At 36.6% G+C, this 26,001-nt stretch overlaps 1 protein-coding gene across 1 annotated transcript in view; it reads right to left on the reverse strand.

The window, feature by feature from the left end:
• The window catches only part of TAFA2 (TAFA chemokine like family member 2), a 548,201-nt gene that overhangs the window by 138,637 nt on the left and 383,563 nt on the right, over positions 1 to 26,001 (reverse strand). The window contains exon 2 of the mRNA XM_060026304.1: positions 25,141 to 25,247. Coding sequence (XP_059882287.1) covers positions 25,141 to 25,246 — 106 coding nt within the window. The 5' untranslated portion in view covers position 25,247. The remainder of the gene's footprint in view (positions 1 to 25,140; positions 25,248 to 26,001) is intronic.

A 26,001-nucleotide genomic window follows, 5' to 3' on the forward strand; every position in this document is an offset into this window, starting at 1 on the left:
TGCCTTGTTATCTATTTTCAGTTGGCTGCAGTTGTGCAGCAGACGTTAATTACTTCTAATTTTGGAAGTAGTTGCATACATACACACATAAACAAGTAAACAAATGTATAAATATATAAAGACAGGAGAAAAAAGCTTTCGAATAAGTTCAAACACTTTGATATTTCAAAAAATGAAGTTTATAAACTTGTAGCAAATTGTGGCCATACATAGAAAAGGCTGAAGACCGGTCAGGAGTATCATAGAGGAGAGTCACGCACTTATTAGTGGTTATGGTATATGACCTCCAAGATTTTACAGTTCTGACATTTTGAGTTAATTGGTTAGGTTGGGAAGAGAAAATGTTCAGTATTAATAATAATACTGGAAAAATAATACATACTTGGCTTCGAAGAGGTGGTTCTAAAAGTGTTTAATTTATGTAGATTATTGGGTACTTTCTCATTATTCATTGAATAATTCCTTCCCTAGAAAAGCCAAATGAGACTTCATGAGAATTCCACTTTAAATTATTTCTACATTTCAGCCAGCAGAGAAACACTTCAGCCTTGAGCTTCAGACTGACATGGAGTGGCAGGCATCTCCTGTTTGAAAAAGACTCTTACCTACGTGGTTTTCTGAGAAATATTTCAAGGCATTTGCAGCAAGACTGAAATCTGGTCAAGTAGTGTTTCAATGTTGCAGTATTCAGAAATGAATCATATATGGAGTCATTTGTTTCTCAAAATAGAAGGAAAAGTTTGCTTTATTGTTACAATAGTAGAAAAGAAAGCAGCGTTTTCTACATATTTTCAACTGGTTATTATTCCTTTGAGATACCGAAATTTATATTATTATATTACCTAGACTAAAGTCTTTATTATTTAGGTTAAAATGAATCATTTTTACAGAAACTAGGTTTTAAAGCTCATTACACCCAAAGATTTCCATTATGATCTAATTTGAAATGAAAGTAAACAAACAGTAATTTTATTCTGCTAAAATAAGAAGTCACTGTGCTTCAACAAAATATCACAAAACACAGTTACAGAGAACTAACAAACTGGCTAAAAAGCACAACTCGTGAACAATTATCAGCCATGTGAGAATCCATTATTAGTTCATAGAAAATCAGCTTTGTCTATGAGGGGTAACTGGCTGTTTCCTCATCCCTAGATGGTATATTGTTGCCTGCCTTAAAAACACTCCACAAAGCAACCTTATCTGGCAGTATTACAAAACTTAGAAGTATATACACAGTGTATATTTATATCTTAATATAATACAAATAGACTATCTAAAATTCAAAGAAAGCTACTATCATGTTGAGCTCAGGACCAGCTACAGAAATGAGTGTAAGTCAAAAGGAATTAAGAATGATGAAATAGTCTCCTTGATGTGGTAGCTGTTGGTTCCTGGGAAAACAGCAGAGAATAAACAGAAGTTTCATAATTAGAAGAAAGTCAGATGATAAACTGAGAAGTTTCCAAGGCAAGTAGTTCAGTTATTATTGTAAATCTCAGGTGTCTAAGACAGCTGCAGCCTAATCGTGTCCGCGATTAGGACGCGATTGCTACACTGCTAGCAGTTGTAGCAGTGACAAAAATATAGGAGCTTCTTTATTGTGACACCAGCCATTCAGTGAGACTTACTAAAATGTAAATATATTTAAATTTATATTATTCTTAATACTTTTTACTTAGGTTCCCTTCTTTAGTCAGAGACACTATCTCTTTGGGAAAAAAAAGCATATGGAGACTCCAGATATGCCCAAGAGCTTAGTCACCCCCAGATTCTGGCTCCCAATATCCCAAGACTCAAGTTTCTCATTGCCTTATAGGGTCAGGACAACTGCCATAGAGACCTTGAAATATCACATCATGAAACATTGTGGCTCTACGATCAACCTTTGATTTATTAACAAGAATAGGATCTTTAGCACAGAAATCGTCCCTGTTAGGAGTTGGTATCAGGGCTTTGAGAGAAGGCAGATTAGAAACATTAAAAAAAAAAAAATCCCCTCAACAAGGACCTACTGTATAGCATAGGGAACTATATTCAGTATCTTATAATAACCCATAATGGAATAGAATCTGAAAAAGCATATATATATACACAGACACACACACAGACACACACACACACACATATATATATATATGAATGAAATTGAATCACTTTGCTGTACATCTGAAACTAACACAGTATTGTAAATCAACTGTACTTCAATTTTTTAACATCCCCTCAAGGGATGAGATAAGTTTGCATCCTCTGGGGAAGACTACCCATTTTCCAAACAGAGTATCTCAGCCCTTGGAAATACAACTTATTACTGAAGTTCCCCAGTGTGTCCAGAGGCATAAGCAATCATTTGATAACTCTAAAGTCTAAAGCACTTTGCCACTAGCATTCATATAAACAGTCCACAAAATAAGGTTCTATAAAATACAAAACATCCAACATACCGTATGGAAAGAGTCCAGGATGTTCTTATTAATAGAATAGATAAATGGTTGCCTAATCCCATTTTATAAGATCATAATTCCTTCACTAACACTACAGTAGAATGTTTGTGTTGAACTAACCACAGAATTCATTGTATAAAATAAGCTTTTGTTCCACTTTGCTTGATGATATTAAAAGTAATATTAACTTACATTTTGAAATAAATATATTTAGAGTCCACATTAGAAGTCCAGACCCTTTTTGAAAACTGAAACTTTAGCGGAGGAACAAAAAAGTCCGTCTTGAAAAGTGGCAATTCCAGTACTGGTCAATAGTAATATCCTGGAGTATCTTCATAGGTGCTGTCATTGCATGTCTGATATACCAGATGGATAGACTTTTTCCCTATGCTTATTAACGTAGTGTAAATATTATTGTGGCTTGACATCTGATATCCCATAGCATATTTTTTCCAAGTTTTTAAGAAATTGGGTTCAATGTTTCTTCTATTCAAACAAATATACATCTTCACTTTCAATAGCATTCTCTAAATGGTTAGATTCAAGTTCAAAAATACTTCTGAAAGATGAGTGGGTCTCATTCTAGTACTTCTACCAAGGTAATATAGAATTTTCATTAATGACACAATTTCTTAAAAGTTTACAACTTATGTGAGAATTCTGTACTCTGATAAAATAAGATCACAACCCCAAAACAAATTCAAGTAAGAAATCTGTAAAGGATAACTTTTTAAATGTTTCCGTGATATCAAGTTTGACTTGATTAGAGTTACTGTCTTTGTTTATGTAACTTGAATATTATTTCAATTAAAATAAAAACTTGATTTGTGATTAAATGAGATTTGTAACCTAAAACAACCACCTGGTCAATGGCAGCTCTGAGAATGACAGTCATATTTGATAGAGATATTTCATTTCCTCCATACAAATACAGTTTCAATGACTGTTAAGTTACAGTGGTCAAAGTTCTGCAATTTCAAAATCCAAGCTGTTACTCTAGGAAAACTAAAGACTCGAGTTCATCTCCCAGAGTATTTCATCAAATAAGTCATGTTGTTATCGTAGCTTGCAGTCATCCCTTCCTTCTTACTTCTCACACACGTTTCTCATCTTTCTCTGAGCCACCTTCCAACCACCTACACATTTCCTCCCGTTACAAGTCTTTCACTCATCCATTACCTATCGGCCATATCCTACTTTCACTGACCCTCTCAGGCTGACATATATTTATTCAGTGTCTAGTAATTTTACTTTTTTTCAACACTAAGGTGGACTTTACCATTTCTTCTGTTTATACACATGTGCACATGCTTTGTCCTTATCTGTCTGTGAATAGGTAAGATTTTATTAAATACTTGTTGTGTTCAGACTTTCATTACACAAATGTGTTTTTCTTTTAGTTGATGAGTTCTTCAAAAGCACAATGATCTAATTCATTGTGATAGTCTCTTGGTGCCTAAGTAATACCTGGCATATAATAAATATGCAACACATATTTGTTGAATGAATGAATGACACATAAATTATTAGGGAACTAAATGTTTGGAAAGAAAAAAAACCAATGAGAATTCGATATTATTTCTGAAAGTTAATTATCTTCAATATCTGATATGTATAAATACTTTGAAAAAACTATAATATGTAAAATGTTTAAGAGAAATATGTTAGGATATATGTATTCCTACGTCAACATGATTGACCTAAAAAGAGTAAAGTTTCTTCATTTTTTAAATGAATTCATTTACAAATTTTATTTAACATAAATTTTAGGAATATATAAATTGCAAAGAAAAAAAGTGCTTTATCTATCTTTGACCCAAATATCCCCAGGGCACGAGCATTCTCGGGTAGTATTTGCTACAGTGTTTCATAATAATGTTAGAGTAGCATATCTTTGTTAGGAAACAAGAACAATGCTAAGGGTGATTTTACTTAAGTAACATCTATTTTGAGATAAGACATTTGCAGAGTTAGGAAATAACACATAGGCTGTACTTACTACACAAATAACTGAATAACTTATTAAAATAGCATGCTTTTTATAGATGTTTAAATAGCATGTTTAAATAGATGTTTTCTCCCTGAGTCCTCTATTAGTGGGGCTGTCACTTTTATCTATAGTTGATTTTCACTTCTCTTTATAACTCCAATGTTTCAAATTAGGAAAAAAAAATTGATCAATTGATTGATTTTCTCAGCATTAACCTCCCAGTGAACTATAATAGTTATAACTTGAAAATATATTATAAAGCAGATAGATTTTTCTCTAACTGGTAACAGCTTCCTCAAAATACCCTTGTAGATATACATTTTCAAAAGCATATTAATTTCATGTATGGGCAAAGAATTAAGGGACTGATTATTATATATATCATATTTCAAAAAAGCAAGAAAATGTTCCATCTATGACTCATACTTTAATTTTATTTCCCAAGAAATGCCTTTCAAAACCATCAATATTTATAAAAGTATTATCGGTAAAATTTAAAATTTTGTGTGTAATAGAAACTATAATAACTTACGGCAGTTTAAAAGAAATTCCATATGCATTATCATTTTTTATCTCTTCACCAATCCAGTGTAGGAAAATGAGCACCTTTTACTTCTATTTTACAGGTAAACTAAAATTTCAGTGGTAATATATTTCACCCCAGGGCATTCAGCTCAAACCCTAAATTCTCCTGACTCCAAATTTTCTTTTTTTCACCACCCTGATAAGTAGCTTAGGCACCATTTCAAATTAGTTTTTCAATCTGTTTATCCTATAAATGCAGTCTTCTCTCATACTCATTGTGAACTTATAAATAATTTATTTGGGGAAGTAGACATGTTCATCATGACTGATCAGCTAAGCAGTCATTTTGTTTGGTAATTTAATATCTAGTCTTGTGTCCTGTTGATTTTATTTTATTAACATCCAAATATCATGACCAGACTTGAATTAGTAAGTAAATGACTTCCTATTATATAGACATCCAGTACTTAGGGATACACAAATGGAACTCACAGTATGAAAAAGTAGAGACTAGAGAAGATATTAAACATATTTACCAGTGGCCTGATAACTTGTGTTATTATAAAAATTATAGAACAGTACAGTTTGGTGACTTGATAAGAAAGGTGTTCACAGGACCAAGACTAGAAGCCTGGTGTGAGTGAAAAAAAATTTAAGTACTTCAGCAGGCCATCAACTTTTTATTATGACACTGTGGAAAAAAATACAAATAAAACAAATTATAAGATATAGAAAAGAACTTTTTTCCTCAAATATTTTGTCATATGAACTCACAAATGTGTAGATTATTGATCTAGTAGGTTATACCAACTCCTCCAAGTCCCTAAGGTCTGTTATATTGATATGCTATTATGAATTTTTATAAAAATGATTAATGAGATAAAGAATAGCAAGATGAAAAAGGTATCATAGTAAAGAAAACTGATTAACTCTGGGTCACGTACTTGCAACGAGGGTAATATCATCCCCCAAGGGGGTGAAAATTGTTTCATGGGAACCATGAAAATAATCATGGAAAAATCTTACTTTGTCTATAAATCACAGATACACATACAGCACATAAACAGATACACAGTAAACAACTATTAGCAAGTTCTACGCCAAGTTAAAAAAATTCGAGACTCCTTTGACTTCCTATAATTGTTGCTAGGTGATGAGGATCAGTCATAGGAATACATTTAAAAAATTTCCCAAAATATGTTATGGAATGCTTGTTGATAACTGCACAGTGTCCAGTATATATGCCTGGAAATGACCAAACATTTTTCAATTAACGAATTGTTCACAGTCAAAAGAGAACAAATGCTTCATGATTTTCATCTCTTTTTTTTTAAGCACACAGCTATGCAATAATGATATAACTTCATTCAGTGAGTATTAAACCCACCAACACCAGAAAACTATACTCTCTCTTCTGAAATAGTAAGATTCACTCTCCTCTTAGCAGATCCGTTTTATTACCAAAAAAAAAAAAATTATTGAATGCATGAAAAGAAACTACAGTAAAAGAATATTCCTTTCATAGCCCAAATAAATAATGAATATGAAAGCATACTAGAAATAATATGTAGGATTACTTCATTTGTTTTAACTTTAAATGCTCAGAATTTCCCTAATTCTATACCTCCAAGTACATTCTAAACTGAAAGCAAAATCCAATGTCTTAAAATAGAGGAAATATAGAGAAAAAGATTGCTTAAATGTAATTTTTTAAACTGTTTTCTAAAAGTCAATAATTAATCTTGGAACACTAGACCCACCACCATTAAAATAGGAAGAAAACACTAAGAATACCTGCTACCACCATTAATTTCTCAAACCCTTTTATAGATTCTGTTCAATGTTTTGAAATATGAAATCTTTAAAAGAAGAGACCATATCATAATTTCATTTATGTTAGATACTGTTAGGAACAGGTGATGTCTGAATAGGTGATGTCTGAATACTTGAATCCATCTTCATAGAGCTTACAGATAAGTGGAAAAGTAAGCATAAACAAATAATTATATGAATAATTCATTCAGTACAATTGTGACGAGAGATGTAAAGGAAGCAAGGTGCTATGTGATCATATCACAGAGAAACTAACCTAGAAGGATAAGAAAAGCTTTATGGGGGAGATACTAGACATCAATGATGGCCTGCAGTTAGCTAGACAAATAAAGCAACAAAAATGTGAAAAGCACACAGAGGGAAATGTGGCATAAAAGGGCACAGGGCCTTCAAGAAACTGCAAAAGAGAATGTGTCTGGATCACATTGAGTAAGAGCGAAAGTATCTGAAGAAGAGATAAATCACACAGGGATTTGTCATGTATAAGTTTTTAACTTTATCTTAAGGGTTCTAGGTAGAGAAGTAAAACTATCAAATATTTATTTTTAGAAATTCATTTCACCTGCTGTGGGGAGAACTGACTGGAGTCAGGAAACTTTGGATGAGGAGGGAATTGCAACAGTTCAGAGAAGACAAAGACCATAGTATTCTAATACAAGCAATGTGACAGCATAATTTAAAAATATACTACAAGAACTAAAAATAAAATTTATAGAGCTCCTGCTTTGTACATCCATATAATTCAAGAAAGACGGAAGTTGATCAGAGCAAAGATGAAGAATGAGCTACAACAACAGGATGTGGAGGAAAATTTTGAAACCGGGAAAGAGACACGTGGAAATAAAAGAGAGCCCAAGAAGAGAAGGAAGAGGATAAGAAAATTAAAAGAAAATAGCAAAATTAGAAACATTATTAGTGTTCTGATTTAAGATGGTGGGTTGAAAAAAATGCATTTCAGTAGGAGACAACAGCAACAAAATTTTAGAACTGACTTATGGGACTCAAGAAAGAGAATCTCTAGGCTGGCAGTAGAGAATCATCAAAAGAGCGAGGGACTGAGAGTTTATCAGGTAGCTCTGGAAGGGACAAGGGGTTGAGGGCTATAATTAGAAGCATTGGTGAAAGCTGTCTGAGAAGTAATTAAATCTCTAGTTACTCTCTATCATTCCATGTCACTGGGCAGCCGTCTTACCTGCCAACCTGGCAAAAGCTTGAAGATTTATTGTGGTGGCGGGGTCGGGTGGGGAAACAGAGGTGGTCTCTGGACCGGGGACCACAAGACACAGCAGAGGTTGTAGGCACTGTACTGAATGAACTACAGAATGTTGACGTGGGCATACCTCCTCACCTCAGCTGCTTTCACCTCTCAATTCTTGACGACCTCAGACAAGAGATTAAAGGATTCCTCTCGAAGGAATCTGGATGATCCAAAAGAGAAAAGGTAAACATACTAACACCTGGAGTTCTCCAATAAAAGCCCTGCCACATCATTTTACATTGAATCTCAAATTCTACAAGCCCCACTAACAGGCTGAGAGCTTTCAGAACAGACAGTTTGGGATTATCAGCTATCTGAGGAAAGCTTCTAGCATGAAAAGTAGAAACTAAAATAAAGTAGGGACAAAATCTAGGAAGAAAAAGAGACTTTGCAAGAAGAAATACTTATAAATGGGGTGGGGGGTGGCAGGGGAACACTCAGAAAACAAAAGTAGAGAGCACACAGAAATTAAAACTGTAAAAGACATAAAATTTTGCACAAATTTCTACAATAAAGGTGACAAAATCTCCCAACCCCCCTCCTCCAAACAAACAGAGCAAAAGAACAGAGAGACAAAAGAAAACTATTACAAAACAAATTCGGGAGGTCAAACAGCCAAACGATAGGAGATCCAAAATTGACAGAGGAGGAAAAAATAAAATGGGACAAAAAGATAAGAGCATTAGTTAAATAAAAAATGAAAGTAAGGTTTTCTTTGAAAACTTTAAGCTTGAAAAGAGTCACTCAATAATTAAGAGACAAAACCTAGATATATACTGGCAATATCTTTTTTTAAATTTAAGGTTAAAGAAACTACGTTAAAAGGATTCAGATACTCCACTCCCACCATCACCCTACCACAACCAAAAAAAAAGAAAAAAAAAAAGAAAAATTACCTACAGCTAGTAAAAGGACAAGCCTGGATGAAAACACAGACTGTCTGGAGTTCTGAAGCTGTGCTCATGCACACCGTATGCTAACGCGCTGATTAGGCAAAATGTAAACTACTGGTAACAACACAAAGTGTTAATCCTTTATAAAGAGCTCTCATAAAAACATAAAGAAAAATAGGGTCACCTAATAAAAACAATGGATAATATACATGAAAAGGTAATTAATAAAAATATTAATGGTCAATAAAAAATAACAGTTTTATCATCTTTAATAATTTAAAACTGCAAATTAAAACAGGATGAAATTGACAAAGATTAAATAGAATGATAAATCTCAAGGACTCCAAATTCATCTGGCCAAGTGTTGACAAAGGTGTGTAAATTCCCTGCTGATGGGAATATGAATAGGAATGTTTGCAACTTGACAATATATATCAAAATGCATACCTTTTAACATGCATAATATTAACAAATAAACATATGAATGTTTATTTGAATTATATGAATTCAAATGAATTCATATATGAATATATTACATTTTAATTTTGTTAGTGCTTCTTTTATACTTTCCAAATGTTCTAAAATGAACACAAATTATTTTATAGTTAAAAATACCATTTTCAAAACATAATAATATGTTAAAATTTAAGTCATTTGAACTAGTAATTCCATCACTGCAAACCTAGCCTAATAAGTAGATATGGGGAAAAGCAATTGCAAATATAAATGTTCACTGCAGCATTATTTTTACTAGAGGAAAAATAAACAGCTCTAATATCCAATTATATAGTATGTTTAAATAATTTTCACAGGAAAGATGAAGAAATGCTCAAAATATAATAAGAAAGGAGAAAAATCTATGGATACAGTATATTCCTAATATTATATGAATAATATTTGAGAGTTAATAGTGACATGTGCATAGGATTTCAGGTGTTTTAAAGTTTCTACTTTATATTTTTATATATTTTCAAATTTTTTCTAACAACAGTGTAGGATACTTCATGTTCTGAAAACACGATTTTAAAACAACATTAAATTTGAAAAGCATGAAAATTTACAATGAATGTGACCAAGCTTTAAAAGTTATCCAAGGTTTTCAAACATATCAATGACAAATATTAAATTGGCAAAGGAATCAATGAATAATTCAAATAATGGAAAATGAAAATAATTCAAAAATTAACTATCCATTCATTAACTCAAAAATATAAATTAAGATATGAATAAGAGACTATGTCAGGACCTTCTAAATTAACAATGATATTTATTTGTAGCCAATATTTTCAGACTGGTGAGAAGGGAAGTTTTATATACCTCTGAGAGGGAATCAAAAGTAATTTAACAACACGTATAAACGTTCCTGTGGCAGATACTTGTCATTTTCTTCCAACATTTATCTTTCTATATTCCTCTGTATGTTGAAATGGGTTCGAAGCTTAAATACTAAATTCCTCAGACTTTCTTGCCAGCTGGCTTCTGGTTAGATTCTGCCCATGGAAGTGTAGCAACTACAAAGATGTCTGCTTAGTTCTCCCTCAAAAGAACCCACTGCGAAGAACACAGTTGACTGATGGCCTCCAGTAACCCCACCTGTGGAGTTACACAGGGCACACTTTGTCTGGGCTGCTACCAGTCAGTGACTGAGCATGGCAGGAACACAACAGCCTGGCCTTTTTGTCCACTATGGGAGTCTTTGCAATGGGCAGCCTTTGCTCCAGGACCCCAAATTGGCCTGGCCAAGACTTTTTCAAAACTGTGCTGAAGTTTGGGGTTCTTCCTACTCAAGCCTCCTTCCTTCCTTCTCTTCTTTCACAGGTGTCAACCCTTCCTCCTGGTTTGAAGCCTCTCCCCATGTACTCCTCCTCCCTCCCTCTTTATATTTCAAAAGTGTTTCCCCCAATAAACTTCTTGCATATTGAATTCTGTCCTACAGTCTGCTTCTTAGAGGAAGGCACTCATAAGAAAGAGAGAGGCCACCTTTTTTTTTTTTTTCCCCTGCTTCTGGCTTCAGAAATGCTAAGGGAGATCACATGAATGCCTGTGGACTTCAGCAGCATTAGCAGAGAGTGTAGCAGCGCTAGCAGCATTCAGCCTCCTGGGCTCTTGCAATATCATGAGGGAATTGGTTCCAGGCTTCCTGCTCAGTGGCAGTGGAAGTGATTCCCAAAGCAGCAGCAGTGCTTCAGCAACTTCAACAGCAAATACTACAGTCCGGAGCTCTGGGTAATTCTGCTTTTCTTTTTGCTCTCCCACCTCTAGGGGCAGTAATAGCTTTCTGCAGTTAACCAATGTCTGGGTAGTAGTATCACCATTCCCTGTTACCTTCTCCAGCTCTTTCAACACTGTTGTAACCAGTTCCTTATTTTAAGCCCCTTAGTGTGATTTTCTTTTTCCTGAGTGAACGTTGAATGATACAAACCTAATAATTCCATTCTCTTTGACCTCAAAAGTTCTCATCTGTGTTAACTATGTAAAGAAATTTAAAAATGAACAAAATGTATTAATAAATTTAATTAATTGATAGCTAATTAATATTAAATGTAAACAAAAATTCTCACACAAATGTTTTTAGATTAGTATTAACAAACAAAAAAGTCTCAAAGAAATCTAACAACAAAGAGTCTTCTTAAGTAATTTAGGGCACATTATTACAATGTTTTTTCATGCCCCAATTAAAATATGTTTTTATGGATAGTTTTAGATATATAAGTAAATACATATCATTTATTGCTAATTATACTACTAAGTGGGGGGAAAAAAAGTAATGTTGAATATGTACTTATCATACGGCCCATAGAGTTTTATTCTTAAAAATATACCTGGGGGAAATTCTGCACCTGTGAACCAAAGTACATGTACAAATAATGTCCCCAGCAGCATTGGCAATAACAGCCAACAACTGGAAAAACCCAAATGCCCATCAACAGTAAAAGATAAATGCATCACATTCTATTCACACAATGGACTCCTATGTCACAACATGGACGAATCTCAAGAAAAAATGTTGAGGGAAGAAGCAAATCACACTAAAAAAAAAAAAAAGCCTAAAATAGGATCCCAATTTTACAAAATTAAAAACCAGACAAAATAATACTCTATTGTTTAGGCATAAGAAGTCAGGAAAGGGGTACCTCGGCGGGAGGAGTGGTTGTAATTAGGGCAGAGGCATAAGGAGGTTTGGGGGGCTAATGTTTTATTGTCCTGGTTGGTATTTGCACAGCCGCTTGCCTTATGATTGTTATTTTGAGTGTACATATGGGTTTTATGCATTATTCTGTATAAATGAGATAACTTAAAATAAAAAGAGAAAACAGCAACTTTATCTCATCATTTAAAGCAGAATCACCAGCTCAGAGCAGCATAGTCTCTCACCTAGTCCATATCAATAAATGTATAATTAAATAAATGAATGAACATCATGCTCTCAAATATGTTTAATACATTCATAAATTAAACCAGATGAAAATATGCCCACATGGCATCTAATAATTTCTATGTGCAAGAATTATGGGTAATTTGATTTCTTTTGATATATTTTATTCTTACCAAAGTTTCTCAATGAACATGTATTACTCTGAAAATTCAATAAAATGAAAAATAAAATATATTGTTAAAAGTCCAAAGTAGAGTCAGTTTATGTTATGGCCATTTTTCTTTCTCTTAGGACATTAATCCAATTGTTCTCATAAACAAGGTCCTTGGAACACTATGCATTATAATCAGGGTTCTTAAACTTTGGTGTACATCATAGTCAACTGCAAACCAGCCCAAGAGAACCTAGTAATATCCTAGCGAAATTGGTTCAAACAATTTTAACTATAAGAAAACCAACATTCTGAATATGGCCCCAAAGGATCTGCCCCACCACCTCCCCTGCCTAATTGTGCCTACCATCCTCCTTGCTTTTTGTCCTTCAGACACAGTGATCTTGTTTTTGCTCCAAAGCATTCTATTCCTTCATGTCTCAGCACCTTTGCACAGGCTACTGATCCTATCTGGATGCCCAGCTCCCACTCCCCATTCAGATCTCAGCTCAAATGTCTCTTCCCTAGAAAAGACCTCCCAGATTTCCCTCTACCCATTTTACAGTTTACATACTCTTATCCTGAAATCTTATCTCTAAACACTTTAATAATTTATAGCTAAGTATTTATTTGTCTGATTATCAGATTAATGTTGTTCATGCCTACTTTTCTGTAAGTTCCATAGGGCATGGATCATGCCCGTGTGGGTCACTTATTAACCTCCAGAGCTTGACCTAAAGCCCAACACTTGACAGATACTCAATAAGTATTTTGTATATTTCAAAGTGAGAAAAGGAGGTCACAAAATTGTATTCTGTTTTTGAAAGGGTAACAGTGGTTATTTTGGAAGGTAGGATTATGAGTGATTTTTATTTCTCCCTCCTTTGCTTATCTATATTTTTAAAAATGTCAATAGTAAATATTTATTGTTTTAGAATTAAAACAAATTTTGTTTTAATGAAAAAATATATATATATTTTGTTTTCTGGGTTGTTGGTTAGAGAAATGAATAAACTATCAAGTGAACCAACAAACAAAGAGCTACCAAAACAAATTAAATGGCTGCTCTCTCATCTAGGCTTTGGGCTGAAAATCACTTTTATTTTAAATTTGTTTTTCTTTGAAAATTTTTCATTCAATCAAAAGTTACAATTCAGATTAGTAAACACCTAGTATAATAATGGGAATAACACGCAATATTAGCTAATCAAATGAACATTTAAAAAATTTGTTTCTGTTACGTATAACTCTCATCTGTTTATAATCTTTCACACTAAATACTTTTCCAACCCAAACATTCAATGATGACTCATTCTCTTTAGATTTAGTTTGGATGTGATGGGTAAAGGAAGAAAAGGCAAGAAAACATATTGGCCTTCTAAGATTAATGACTATGCTTTTCTGTTGGGAACTTGGATTTCTAAACTGAAATATTTCCTCTCTAATCCCCACTATCTGAAGCTGTACCTAATGTAATTGCTTCCAAGTGGGAAATACTGCTTATACTTTCTGATTGGCTGTCACAATGCTCTGAGTTAACCACTACCCCCCCACCCCCCACCCACCCTGCTCCCAAAATGCCCAGCTGAAGACAATTGTAAGAATTCAGGACAGAATCTCTGTGGAGGTTTGTCTGTGTGTGAGGGACTTTTAGTTCCCAAAGCTCAGAAGATTTTATTAAGCAGGTGACAACATTCTCTGATTTTTACATATCTCATTTTTCAAATACAAATGCTCTAGATTTCTACAGTGTTTCTACATTATGTTCAAGAAACAGAGTAAGACAATTCTCCAGTTGGTTGCTCTTGAGAACACAGTGCTATTGCACTGGTATTTGGAAGAGCTACTTATTCTGTTGTTTCATCTCCTATACTTACCTGTTCTGTAATGACCCAGTCTCTTACCACTCTCTTTCTTACATACTCTGCTCTATACACAGCAGCCTTGCTACTTCTCATGTCTCCAGGCATGCTCCTACTTGAAAGCATTCATACTTATTTACTGCTCTGCCTGCAACATCCTTCCCCCAGATATTTTCATGGCTGGCTCCATTGGAAAATTTAGGTCTTACCCAAAGGCCTTATTTAAAATTACAGTCCCTCTTGAACACTTCTTATACCTCTTTCTTTCTTTATTTTTTCCTATAAATAGCATTTATACTATAAAACTGTTTTACTTTTCCTTTTTAGTATCTATCTTCCCACCTCTAGGACAAAAACTCCATAAAGAAAATTTTTGCCTCTTGTATGTACTGCTATATTCTCAGTCCTTACTGTGGGTACTCGAAAATTATTGAGTAAAACAAATTTTCCATCAGAATTATCCAATCTAAAATATTCCTGTGAAAACTACCAATGGACTCTATGAATCTAGAAGTCCTGATTCCCAGAAAGGGAATGCTTTTACCAGGGGCAACGGTAAGAGTCCTGCTAAACATATAGCTCCAATTGCTGCATAGTCAGCCCCATAGACGAGCAAGAAAAAAAGGACTTAAATACTGATGAGTTTAATGACCCCAGTGATCACTGCTGTGGGTAGCTGCTATGAACCAGGGCAGGGGAGAATATGTTAGGATCTCAGATGATCCATTGAGGTATTTCTTGGCATCCCAATGCCCAGTTACAACTATAAATTTATAAGTACAACAACCCCAGAATTCAGAACATGATAATCCAGAGCTCAGAACCCTCAGGTACGAGGTCTGCGTAAAACATCAGGTAAGCCTTCTAGGTGAACAGGAAGGAGAGAGGAATCTAAAATGGCTAGGGAAGTGGGCAGATAATGAGTATCAATAAAGGCCTTGGTACCAACTGCATTAGTAGCAGCCCCACTATTCCTCCTCACGTAGGTTTTCTTGGAAATTATAACCAAGCAGAATCTTTGATAAGCTTTGCCTAAACAGAGTAAATTTAAAGTAAGAATCAAGCAGAGCTGAGGGGTATGAGCAGTTGACTGCAGTGATGTGTAGCTGTTGGTTCACTGCCAACATCCTTTCTATCAGCAGTGCACCTTTCCTCCACTTGCTGTGAATGGTAGGGGATTACAATTCACAGCCCCTCCCTTGTTCAGAAATCCACCCTCTGCTAAAGAGAAGCTACTTCCCCAGGAAGGCTATTCCCTACCATGGGTAACAGATCAATGGCCAATGACAAATGGACACAAGTGTACAAGAGGCTATTTATCTCACCTCAAGGAGCTCTACTCTGTGGAGCAATTTATGTTTCTGATCCTCCCCAAAGGACCTGACCAGGCTGTTCTCCAGCTGAGACTCTATTTGTGCTCATCTTTTGTCTCCAAGTCTATCCTGCTGTCCTTACTCTCTGTCTCCTGAGAGCACTCTTTCTATAAATCACATAAACAAGAATTCCTGACTTGGCTCTGCTTTTAGAGAAACCTAAGACACATGGTGTATGCAAATCATCTCTGGAAGAATGCATTCTAAATATAGGCCTTAAAAACTCTCGCAAATATGATTCCAGTGAACATTAGCTCACAAAATTTTTAAAAATCACAAAACCCTAAAATAAATAAAGTACTATGAGTGAGAGTCAACAGGAAGAAATCACAAAAATTTCATAAAACAGAAGCATCGAATTTTATATATATGTGAGATTTGATATAAAATGTATAAAAAGAAATATAAACTAAATAAATAAAGAACAAAATATATCAAAAGCCAAGACAATTTGTAAGAAAAAAAGAATTTTTAGTAGCATGTACTAGATGAAATTAAAACTCAATATCTGCATTAAAGAGCAGATTAGACCCAAGAGAACATAGAAATAGTGTGGTAGAAATAAACAGATCTGAATAAATATTCCAGAATATAGCACAGAAAGACTTAAAGGTGTAAAATATAAAATAGAGGTTGAAATATGTGGAGAATAGAGAGGGAAAGCTGACATATACCTAACCAGAGTTCTAGTTCAGTAACAATGGTATAGAAGCAATATTTCAAGACATAATGCCTGAAATTCTTTCAAAGTTTATGAAAGACATCAATCCACAGATTCAGGAAGTCAACTAAATCCCAAATAGTATAAATAAAAAGAATTCACTGCTAGCTATTTATCATGTTACATGGAACAAGACTTCCTAGATTTGAATCCTGCTCTCAATGGTTACTAACTAAGCAACTTGGGCCAAATTATTTAACCTTTCTTTGCCACAGTTTCTGATCTATAAAATAGGATGAATAATAGTACCTACCTTATAGATTGTCATAAGGATTAAATGAGTTATTATCTACAAAGCTCTTAGAATAGAGCTGTTGGATTTTTAATTTTCAACTGTATTACTTTTATCTTGAATGCTCACACGAAGTGCTCTCAATCAGACACAGATTTCTTATTAATTATCTCACAATAAAAAATAGAAATAAGCGAATAGGTCTTCCTTGCTCTAAGCCTTACACACGATGAAAGCCATGTGGACTGTGGGAGATAGAGACTCCACTCTTACAGGGCAGACACAAACGCTCACACACTCTGTCACCCAGGGCAGAAGTGGTAATTTGAAAGAAGCCTGGGTCAGATCCACCTGCTGATCTTGGAGAGTCTCTCAGAGAGGCAGGAGGCAACTGGAGCTCACACTGGGGACACAGACACTAGTGGCAGCCAATTTGGGGGGACCTTGTTCTACCATGTGGACACAGGTGCTGGCAAGTGCAATTTTGGAATCCGCCTTCTAGCTTATTGGCACTAGGACCCAGTCCCACCCACTAGCCTATCAGCTCCAGTACTCGGATGCCTCAGGCCAAGCAACTAGCCAGGCAGATTGACAGTCCCACCCACCAGCAGGCAGGCTGCCTTACAACGCCACAGCTACCCCAGGACACGGCCCTGTCTACCAGACTGACCAGGACCCTGCATCAAACACCAGTGTGCAGGCACTAGCCCTGGGACCCCCAGGGCCCTGCAACCAGAGACCCCAGGGCACAGCTTTGTCCACCAGTGGGCCGATACCATCCCCAGAACCACAACAGCCCTGCAGAACACCCACAGGCCAAACACAAGCTCTAAAATACCTTGGGACCCTCAGCCGGCTGCCCCAGGATTTGATTTCACCCACCAGTGGGCCAGCAAAAGCTTTGGGACAACCTGGACCACATAGTCAGCTGAGTCAGGAACAGTCCCTGCCCACCAACAGGCTAAAAGCAGCTCCAGGACCCCCAGGTCCCTGCAGCCAGAGATCCCAGGACCCAGCTCAGCCCACCAGTGAGCTGGCAGTAGCTCCAGGAGACCCTGGGCTCTGGCCCCACTCACCAGCAGGATGATAACCAGCCCTAGGAACCCCCAGACCCTGGCCACACCCACCATCAGGACAACACCAGCTTGAGATACCTTGGACTTCTCAACAAGCTGCACTGGGATTCAGTCCCATTTACCAGTGGGCCAACATCAGCTTTTGGTCACCCTGGAACCTGTAGCCAGCCATGTGAGGAACCAGCCCCACCTACCAGCAGGCCAACACTAGATCCAGGAACCCTGGCCTGCAACCCCAGGACCCAGCTCTGCCCATCAGTGAGTCAACACTAGCTCCAGAACCCCAAAGGCTTCCATAGCCAGCCTCCATACAAGGCATATCCTGGCAACCAACCAGACCCTGGGCCAGCCACATCTACCAGACTGCCCACAGTAGTCAGCCCACCACAACAGAAGGACCCACACAGTCTAAATAGGGGGCACCACTAGAGCATGTAGCTCTGGTGATCAGAGAGGAGTGTGCTGTTGGGACGCAGAGGACATCTCCTACAAAAGGCTACCTCTCCAAGGTTGGGAAAAACAACTAAACTACCAGATACGTAGATATTAAAAGTGGTAAATGAGGTGGCAGAGGAATATGTTCCAAATGGAGGAACATGTTCCAAACAAAGGAACAAGATACAACTCCAGAAGAAGAACTAAATGGAGATAGGCAATTTATCTGATAAAGAGTTCAAGGAAATTATTATAAAGATGATCAAAGAACTCAGGAGAAGAATGGATGAATAGAATGAGAAGTTAGAAGTTTTTAAGAAAGATTTAGAAAATATAAAGAAGAATCAAACAGATATGAAGAATACAATAAGTGAAATAAAAAATAAGTTAGAAGGAATCAACAGTAGATTATATGATACAGAGGGCTGGATCAGTGAACTGGAAGGCACAGTAGTGAAAATCACTGAAGCTGAACAGAAAAGAAAAAAAAAAAGAAATGAGGATGTTTAAGAGATCTCTTGGACAACACCAACCATACTAACATTCACATTATAGGGGTCCTAGAAGGAGGAGAGAGAGAAAAAGGAACAGAGAACATATTTGAAGACATAATACCTGAAAACTTCACTAATCTGGGAAAAGAAACAAAAACCCAGGTCCAGGAAGCACAGAGTCCCAAAGAGGATCAACCCAAAGAGGAACAAAACAAGACACACTGTAATTTAAATGGAAAAAAATAAAGAGAGAATAGGTGCATTGGCCAAGATGGTGGAGTAGAAAGACCCTGAGCTCATCTCCTATCATGAGCACACCAAAATTACAACTATCTGCAGAACAACAATCTATGAAAAAGACGAGAACCTACAGGAAAAGATTTTTCACAACTAAAAACCTAAAGAAGGAACCACAATGGGACAGGTAGGATAGGAAAGGTGGGCTCACAATATAATCAATTCCCATACCCCTGGGTGGGCGAATTGCAGCCCTGGGGTCCTGCACTGAGAAGACAAGTCCCCAGAGCATTTGGCTTTGAAGGCCAGTGGAGCTTAATTTGGGGAGTGCCAGGACTGAGGGAAACAGAGACTTTACCCTTAAAGGCCCACACAAAATCCCATATGCACTGGTATCTAGGGCAAAAGCAGTAATTTGACAGGAGCCTGGGCTAGATCTAACTGCTGGTCTTGGAGAGTCACCTGGAGAGGCGGGGGGTGGCTGTAGCTCATTCTCGGGACAAAGATACTGTCAGTAGCCATATTAGGGAGCTTTCTACCACATGGACACTGCTGCGGGCAGCTGGCATCATGGGATCCTCCCTCTGGCTCAATAGTGCCAAGACCTGGTCCCACCCAACAACCTGTAGGCATCAGTGCTAGGGAGCCTCAGGCCAAACAACTAACTGGGTGAGGACACATCCCCACCCATCAGTAGACAGGCTGTCTAATGACTTCCTGAACCCACGGCCACCTCTAGACACAGCCTTACCGACCAGAGGGCCAAGACACAGCTCCACCCACCAGTAGGCAGACACCAGCCCTGCCATCCAGGAAGCCTGCACCAGCCTCTAGACCAGCCTAACCCACTAGGGGGCAGACACCAGATGCAAGTAAATCACAGTCCCCCAGCCTGAAGACCTAGTCCACCCACGGCAGGCTAGACCCTACCCTGGGACCAGTGGAGCCTGGGGCCTGGGATCTGGGCCCTGGGCCCTGGCCCTGCAACTAGCAGGCCAATACAAGCTTCAGGACACCATGGACCACATACCCAACTGTGTCAGGAACCAGACCCCTGCCCACCAGTGACCTGATACCAGCTCTGGGATCCCTGGGCCCTGCAGCCAGACTCCAGGACCCAGCTCTGCCTGCCAGTAGGTGGAGCAACAGCTCCAGAGTCTTCTGGACCCTCACTCCTACCGCCAGTGAGCCAACATTAGCCCCAGGGCCCCTTGGGGTTCTGCAGTCAGCTGCCTCATGACCAGGCCCCACTAGTCAGTAGCTAGCAACATCCACACAAGGCAGGGTCTGGTAATCAACTGGGCTAGGGGCCAACAAAGCCCACCAGTCAGCCTACATAGTCAGCCTGCCACAAGAGAAGGACCTAGGCAGCCCTCTCAGGGGGAATTCTGAGAGCATATCGTTTGGATGATAAGAGGGGAGTGTGCTGCTAGGCACTTCTTTTTTTTTTTTTTTTTTTTTTTACAGAACTAGAATGAATAATTGTAAAATTTGTAGGGAAACACAAAAGGCCCTGAATAGACAAAGCAAACTTGAGTAAGAAGAACAGAACTGGAGGTGTCACACTCCCTGACTTAAAAGCTACAGCCATCAAATTAGGATGGTATTGACATGAAAATAGAAATACATCAATGGAACAGAGAGCCCAGAAATAAAACCATGAACTTATGGTTAATTAATCTATGACAGAGGAGGCAAGTATATACAATGGGGAAAAAAAAATAGTCTCTTCAGTAAGCCATGGGAAAACTGGACAGCTACAAGTTAAAGAATGGAATTAGAACATTTTCTCAAACCATATACAAGAATAAGCTCAAAATGGATTAAAGACTTAAATGTAAGACCTGAAATCATAAAACTCCTGGAAGAAAACATAGGCAGAACACTCTTTGACATAAATCATAGCAATATATTTTCGGATCTGTCTCTTAAAGTAATGGAAACAAAAGCAAAAATAAACAAATGGGACCTAATTAAACTTAAAAGCTTTTGCACAGCAAAGGAAGCCATCAACAAAACAAAAGACAACCTACTAAATGGGTGAAAATATTTGCAAATGATATGATGGATAAGGGATTAATATACCATATACATAAACAACTCATACAACTCAAAATCAAAAAAACATACAACTTGATTAAAAAAATGGGCATAACTGAATAGGCAATTTTCCAAAGGAGACACACAGATGGCCAAGAGGCACATGAAAAGGTGCTCAACATCGTTAATAATCAGGCATAAGCAAATCAAAACCACAATGAGATATCACCTCACACCTGTCAAAATGGCTATCATAAAAAGGATCACAAATAATAAATGCTGGCAAGGATGTGAAGAAAAGGCAACTCTTGTACACTACTGGTGGGAATGTAAATTGGTGCAGCCACTATGGAAAACAGGATGAAGTTGCCTCCAAAAACAAAACAAAAAAAATAGATCTACCATATGATTCAACAACTCCACTCCTGGGTATATATCCAATATATCTGGAGAAAACTATAATTTGAAAAGATACATGCACCCCAATGTTCATTGCAGCACTATTTACAATAGACAAGACATAGAAGCAACCTAAATGTCCATCGACAAACGAAGGGATAAAGAAGATGTGGTACATATATACAATGGAATACTACTCAGCCATAAAAAATAATAAAATAATGCCATTTGCAGCAACACAGATGGACCTAAAGATTATCATACTAAGTGAAGTAAGTCAGACAGAAAAAGACAAATATCATATGATATTGCTTATATGTGGAATCAAAAAAAAAAAAGATACAAATGAACTTGTTTACAAAACAGAAATAGATTCACAGACATAGAAAACAAGCTTTTGGTTACCAAGTGGGAAAGAGGTGGGAGAGGGATAAATTAGGAGGTTGGGATTAACATATACACACTACTATATATAAAATAGATAACCAACAACAACCTACTGTATAGCACAGGGAATTATACTCAATATTTGTGATAACCTATAAGGGAAAAGAATCTGAGAAAAGAATCTGTATACACATACACACACACACAGACATATATGTGTATAACTGAATCACTGTGCTGTACACTTGAAACTAACACAACATTGTAAATCAACTATACTTCAATTTAAAAAAAAATTCACACGCAAACTCTAATTCGAAATTTTCATACGCTCAGTGCTCAAAGGAGTCTTATTTACAATAGCCAAGCTACGGAAGCAACCTAAATGTCCATCAAAAGATGAATGGATAAAGAAGATGCAGTACACACACACACACACACACACACACACACACACACACACACACACAGGAATACTACTCAGCCATAAAAAGGAATGAAAATTTGCCATTTGCAACAACATGGATGGATCTGGAGGGTATTGTGCTTAGTGAAATAAGTCAGACAAAGACAAATACTGTATGTTACTAAAATAAACAAATGAATATAACAAAACAGAAACAGTCTCACAGATATAGAGAACAAACTAGTGATTAACAGTGGGGAGAGGAAAGGAGGGAGGGGAAGCATAGGGACAGAGGATTAAGAGTTACAAACTATTATGTATAAAATAAGCTACAATGGTATATTGTACAGTACAGGGAATATAGCCAATATTTTATAAAATCTTTAAATGGAATATAATCTATACAAATTTTGAATTACTATGTTGTATACCTGAAATTAATATAATATTGTAAATCTACTATACATCAGTAAAAAGAAATAACTTGGACAACTTTCTTAGTACTACCACTTTGGAAAAAAGCATTTCACATAATCTGGTAAGACTGAAGATATGCAATGCCCTGTGACCCAGAATTTTGCTCCTTGGAATGTGCCCTTGAGAAACCCTTGCACATGTGCACCAGGAAAGAGGTAGAATATTCATAGAAGCATAGTTCATAATGACAAGAAAATAGAACACCAACTGTTCAGGTACAAGAGAATAAATACATAAATTGTGGTGACTTCATACAACAAAATATGGGGCAACGGTAAAAAAAAAAAAATTAGTATTAACTATAGTTACCATCAAGTATAATGAATGTCACAAATATATTGTTGGGCAAATTAGCAAATTACAGAAAAACACAGTATAATACTATTATGTAAATTCAATAACAACAGAATTAAGCAGCATGCCATTTGGATAGGTATAAATACATGGTGAAATTATAAATAAAAGTAAGGGAATTATGATCACAAAATTTAGAATAGTGATTATCTTGGGTAAGGAGGCAAAGGAATGAAATTAGAGTGGCAGACACAATCAGGTTCAAGAGAATTAGATATGTTACATGTCTCAACTCGGGGGTGAGCACACTTGTGTTCATTTTATGAATAGGTCCTAAAACATATATGTACATTACACTTATTAAATGTAAAACAGTTTAAACAAAGGGGGCATTTTGCATGGAAAATATAAAGGGAAGAAAGAAAGGAAAAGGGGAAAGAGGGAGAGGCAGAGAAATCTTTCCTAAATTCTTCCTCCAAAATATTCTTGGTAGGGTGGAAATGGATCAGCAAAACAACACAAAAGTTTATCTTCTATAATGTTTTAGAACTTTGAGTTTGGCACTTTGAGTTTTCTGAGTCAAGGTATAATCTCTTATGTTCAAGAAATATATTTTTCGGCAAAAAGTAAGAAAAGATCTTAGTTTTGGAGTTAGCATAGAACATAACACAACTTAAAAATTCTTAAAAACAGCTTTAAAAATTGTATGCAATATTCACTGCGGAGCAGTCCTCATGAATGATTCTCTTAGAGATCCCATCACTTGACTTTGGAGATGAGAACGCATCCTTATCATGAACCCTTGCTTTGCTGGGATGACACCCACAATTACTATGAATCTCCCCCAAAGCTCTCAATTCTACTTTTATAGGCTGGGAAGGTGCACTGGGGTGACCATGTATGGACGATGTGTCTTCCCCTGTTAAGCCCAAGGCATGGGGCCTGGACCCAGTGGTTTGCCCCTTTTTACAAGGTAAGTATTTAAGGCTGCTTTGTCCTTCAGTTTGGTTCACTGTAGCCAATTTGGAGACACGTGGATAACATCTTCCTTAACAACTTCTTAATTTTATACCAGTAACCCTTATTCAAGAGAATTTAAAGTTTTATCTGTGGATCCAAGTGCTGTACTAAAGAAAAGAAGAAATGCACGCACACACACACACACACACACACACACACACACACACACACAGTGGGGCAAAAACAGGATTGTGAAATATGAAGGACCTCTTTATAAAATTCATATTTTGAAAGATGACTCTTTTTGGTTTTAAACATGGGGGAAAAGATTTTGTCTTATAAGCATCCCTCCCTCACACCACATCTTTCCATTCCCTGGTGTACTTGTTCCGTAATTAAATGCTAATTAAATGCACATGTGTAACTATTTTAAGTGTTACAAAATTCAAGGCAGTCTTAACTTTCTCTTCAATCAAAAATAAAACAAGAAACTAAGTTGCTAGTCTGCGGACTTTACAGAGGAAAGAGAACAGAATTGTAAAATCATATTTCACAGAAAAATCTAAATTGACTTTTCAGGTTATGAATACTTGATCATGGTAGGGACAGTCCAGAAATAGACTAAAATAAAAGTAAATGGAATTTTAATTCATTTGGAAAAAGTATTCACTATACTGAGTCTTATGCTCAGAAAAGAGAACAGAAAGGGCATAATTTTGAGCTGTCAAGCTTAACACACACATATAAAACAAATATCGTCACCCTGTTCTATGGCAGAATTGAGCCTTCTTAATATCATACTGGGGTAGAATCAAAAGAGTGGCCAAAGATGTACTCTGGCATGAAGAAATATGACCTACAAAAAGCACGGAAAGGAAATTTACATGTATACGTATTATTAAGACACATATCATTAAGGATGGTTTCATTATAGGATGACTGCAATTTGAAACTCATCTTTATTACGTGTCAACTCAACATTTTAACATCATTATCTTAAAAATGGAAATGCTAAGAAGAAAACAAAGTCACGATTCCATACTCTCTGAACATTATTTGCAGAAGTGTCAGTAATCCTGGAAACATTTAAATAATCATTCATTACCTATCAAAGCCATATTAAGAATAACTCTTTCTGCATTTTTACTTAAAGAGAATTGCCATGGGCAGACCCACATTTAGTAAAATTAACTGACCAGTAAAAGCAGAACATAATAGTTTGTGTTAAAGGGAGTCCCCTTCCTCAGAGAGCTGAGGAAGAAAACAGAACAGCTTACCTTTATGATGGTTTGCACTGGACACAACTTTCCCCCACAAGGTTACAATAAATATTATTATTAGCAGTTTTCCTTTTGTTGCTTTCTGTAAGTATCTCTTACTCATCCTGCAAATAAAAAAAATAATAATAAAAATCCTAAGTATGTGAAACCATTGCTTTTCCATTATAACTGTGCTACATTTAAAGCTTCCCATGACACCTTAACACCTCAATTTGCATTCCTTATATTAAAATGCTATTCACTGTATATAAACTATGAACAGAAAAAATATTAAAGTTTTCCAAATGAAGTACCTTGATACAATGCAAGAGGTAAGAGAGGCCCTACCTCAGTCAATCTTATTTCACTTAACAGCCTAAATCAACTGGGAAACATTACCATTTTTCTTTCCATATAAATATAGATTCAACTTATTCAAAAAATCCAAGGCACAGTTGTTTGAATAATCTTTATATAAGTGACTTATTCTACTTTAAGAAAAACAAACAAAACAAAACCTTCTTCAAGGCCAGGTCAAATGGTCAGGGTAAACAGTTTAGATAAAATGTGTGTGATGAATCCCTGCATAGAATAAAGTCACTTCAAATCTATTATTCCTAATGTGTTTTTAAAAAGTCACCTTACAGGCTTCCCTGGTGGCACAGTGGTTGAGAGTCCACCTGCCGATGCAGGGGACACGGGTTCGTGCCCCGGTCTGGGAAGATCCCGTATGCCGCGGAGCGGCTGGGCCTGTGAGCCATGGCCGCTGGGTCTGCGCGTCCGGAGCCTGTGCTCCACAATGGGAGAGGCCAAAACACTGAGAGGCCCGTGTACCGCAAAAAAAAAAAAAAGTCACCTTACTGTACAACACTACTACTA

The sequence above is a fragment of the Delphinus delphis genome, chromosome 11 (genome assembly GCF_949987515.2).
Source record: "Delphinus delphis chromosome 11, mDelDel1.2, whole genome shotgun sequence".
NCBI lineage: Eukaryota > Metazoa > Chordata > Mammalia > Artiodactyla > Delphinidae > Delphinus > Delphinus delphis.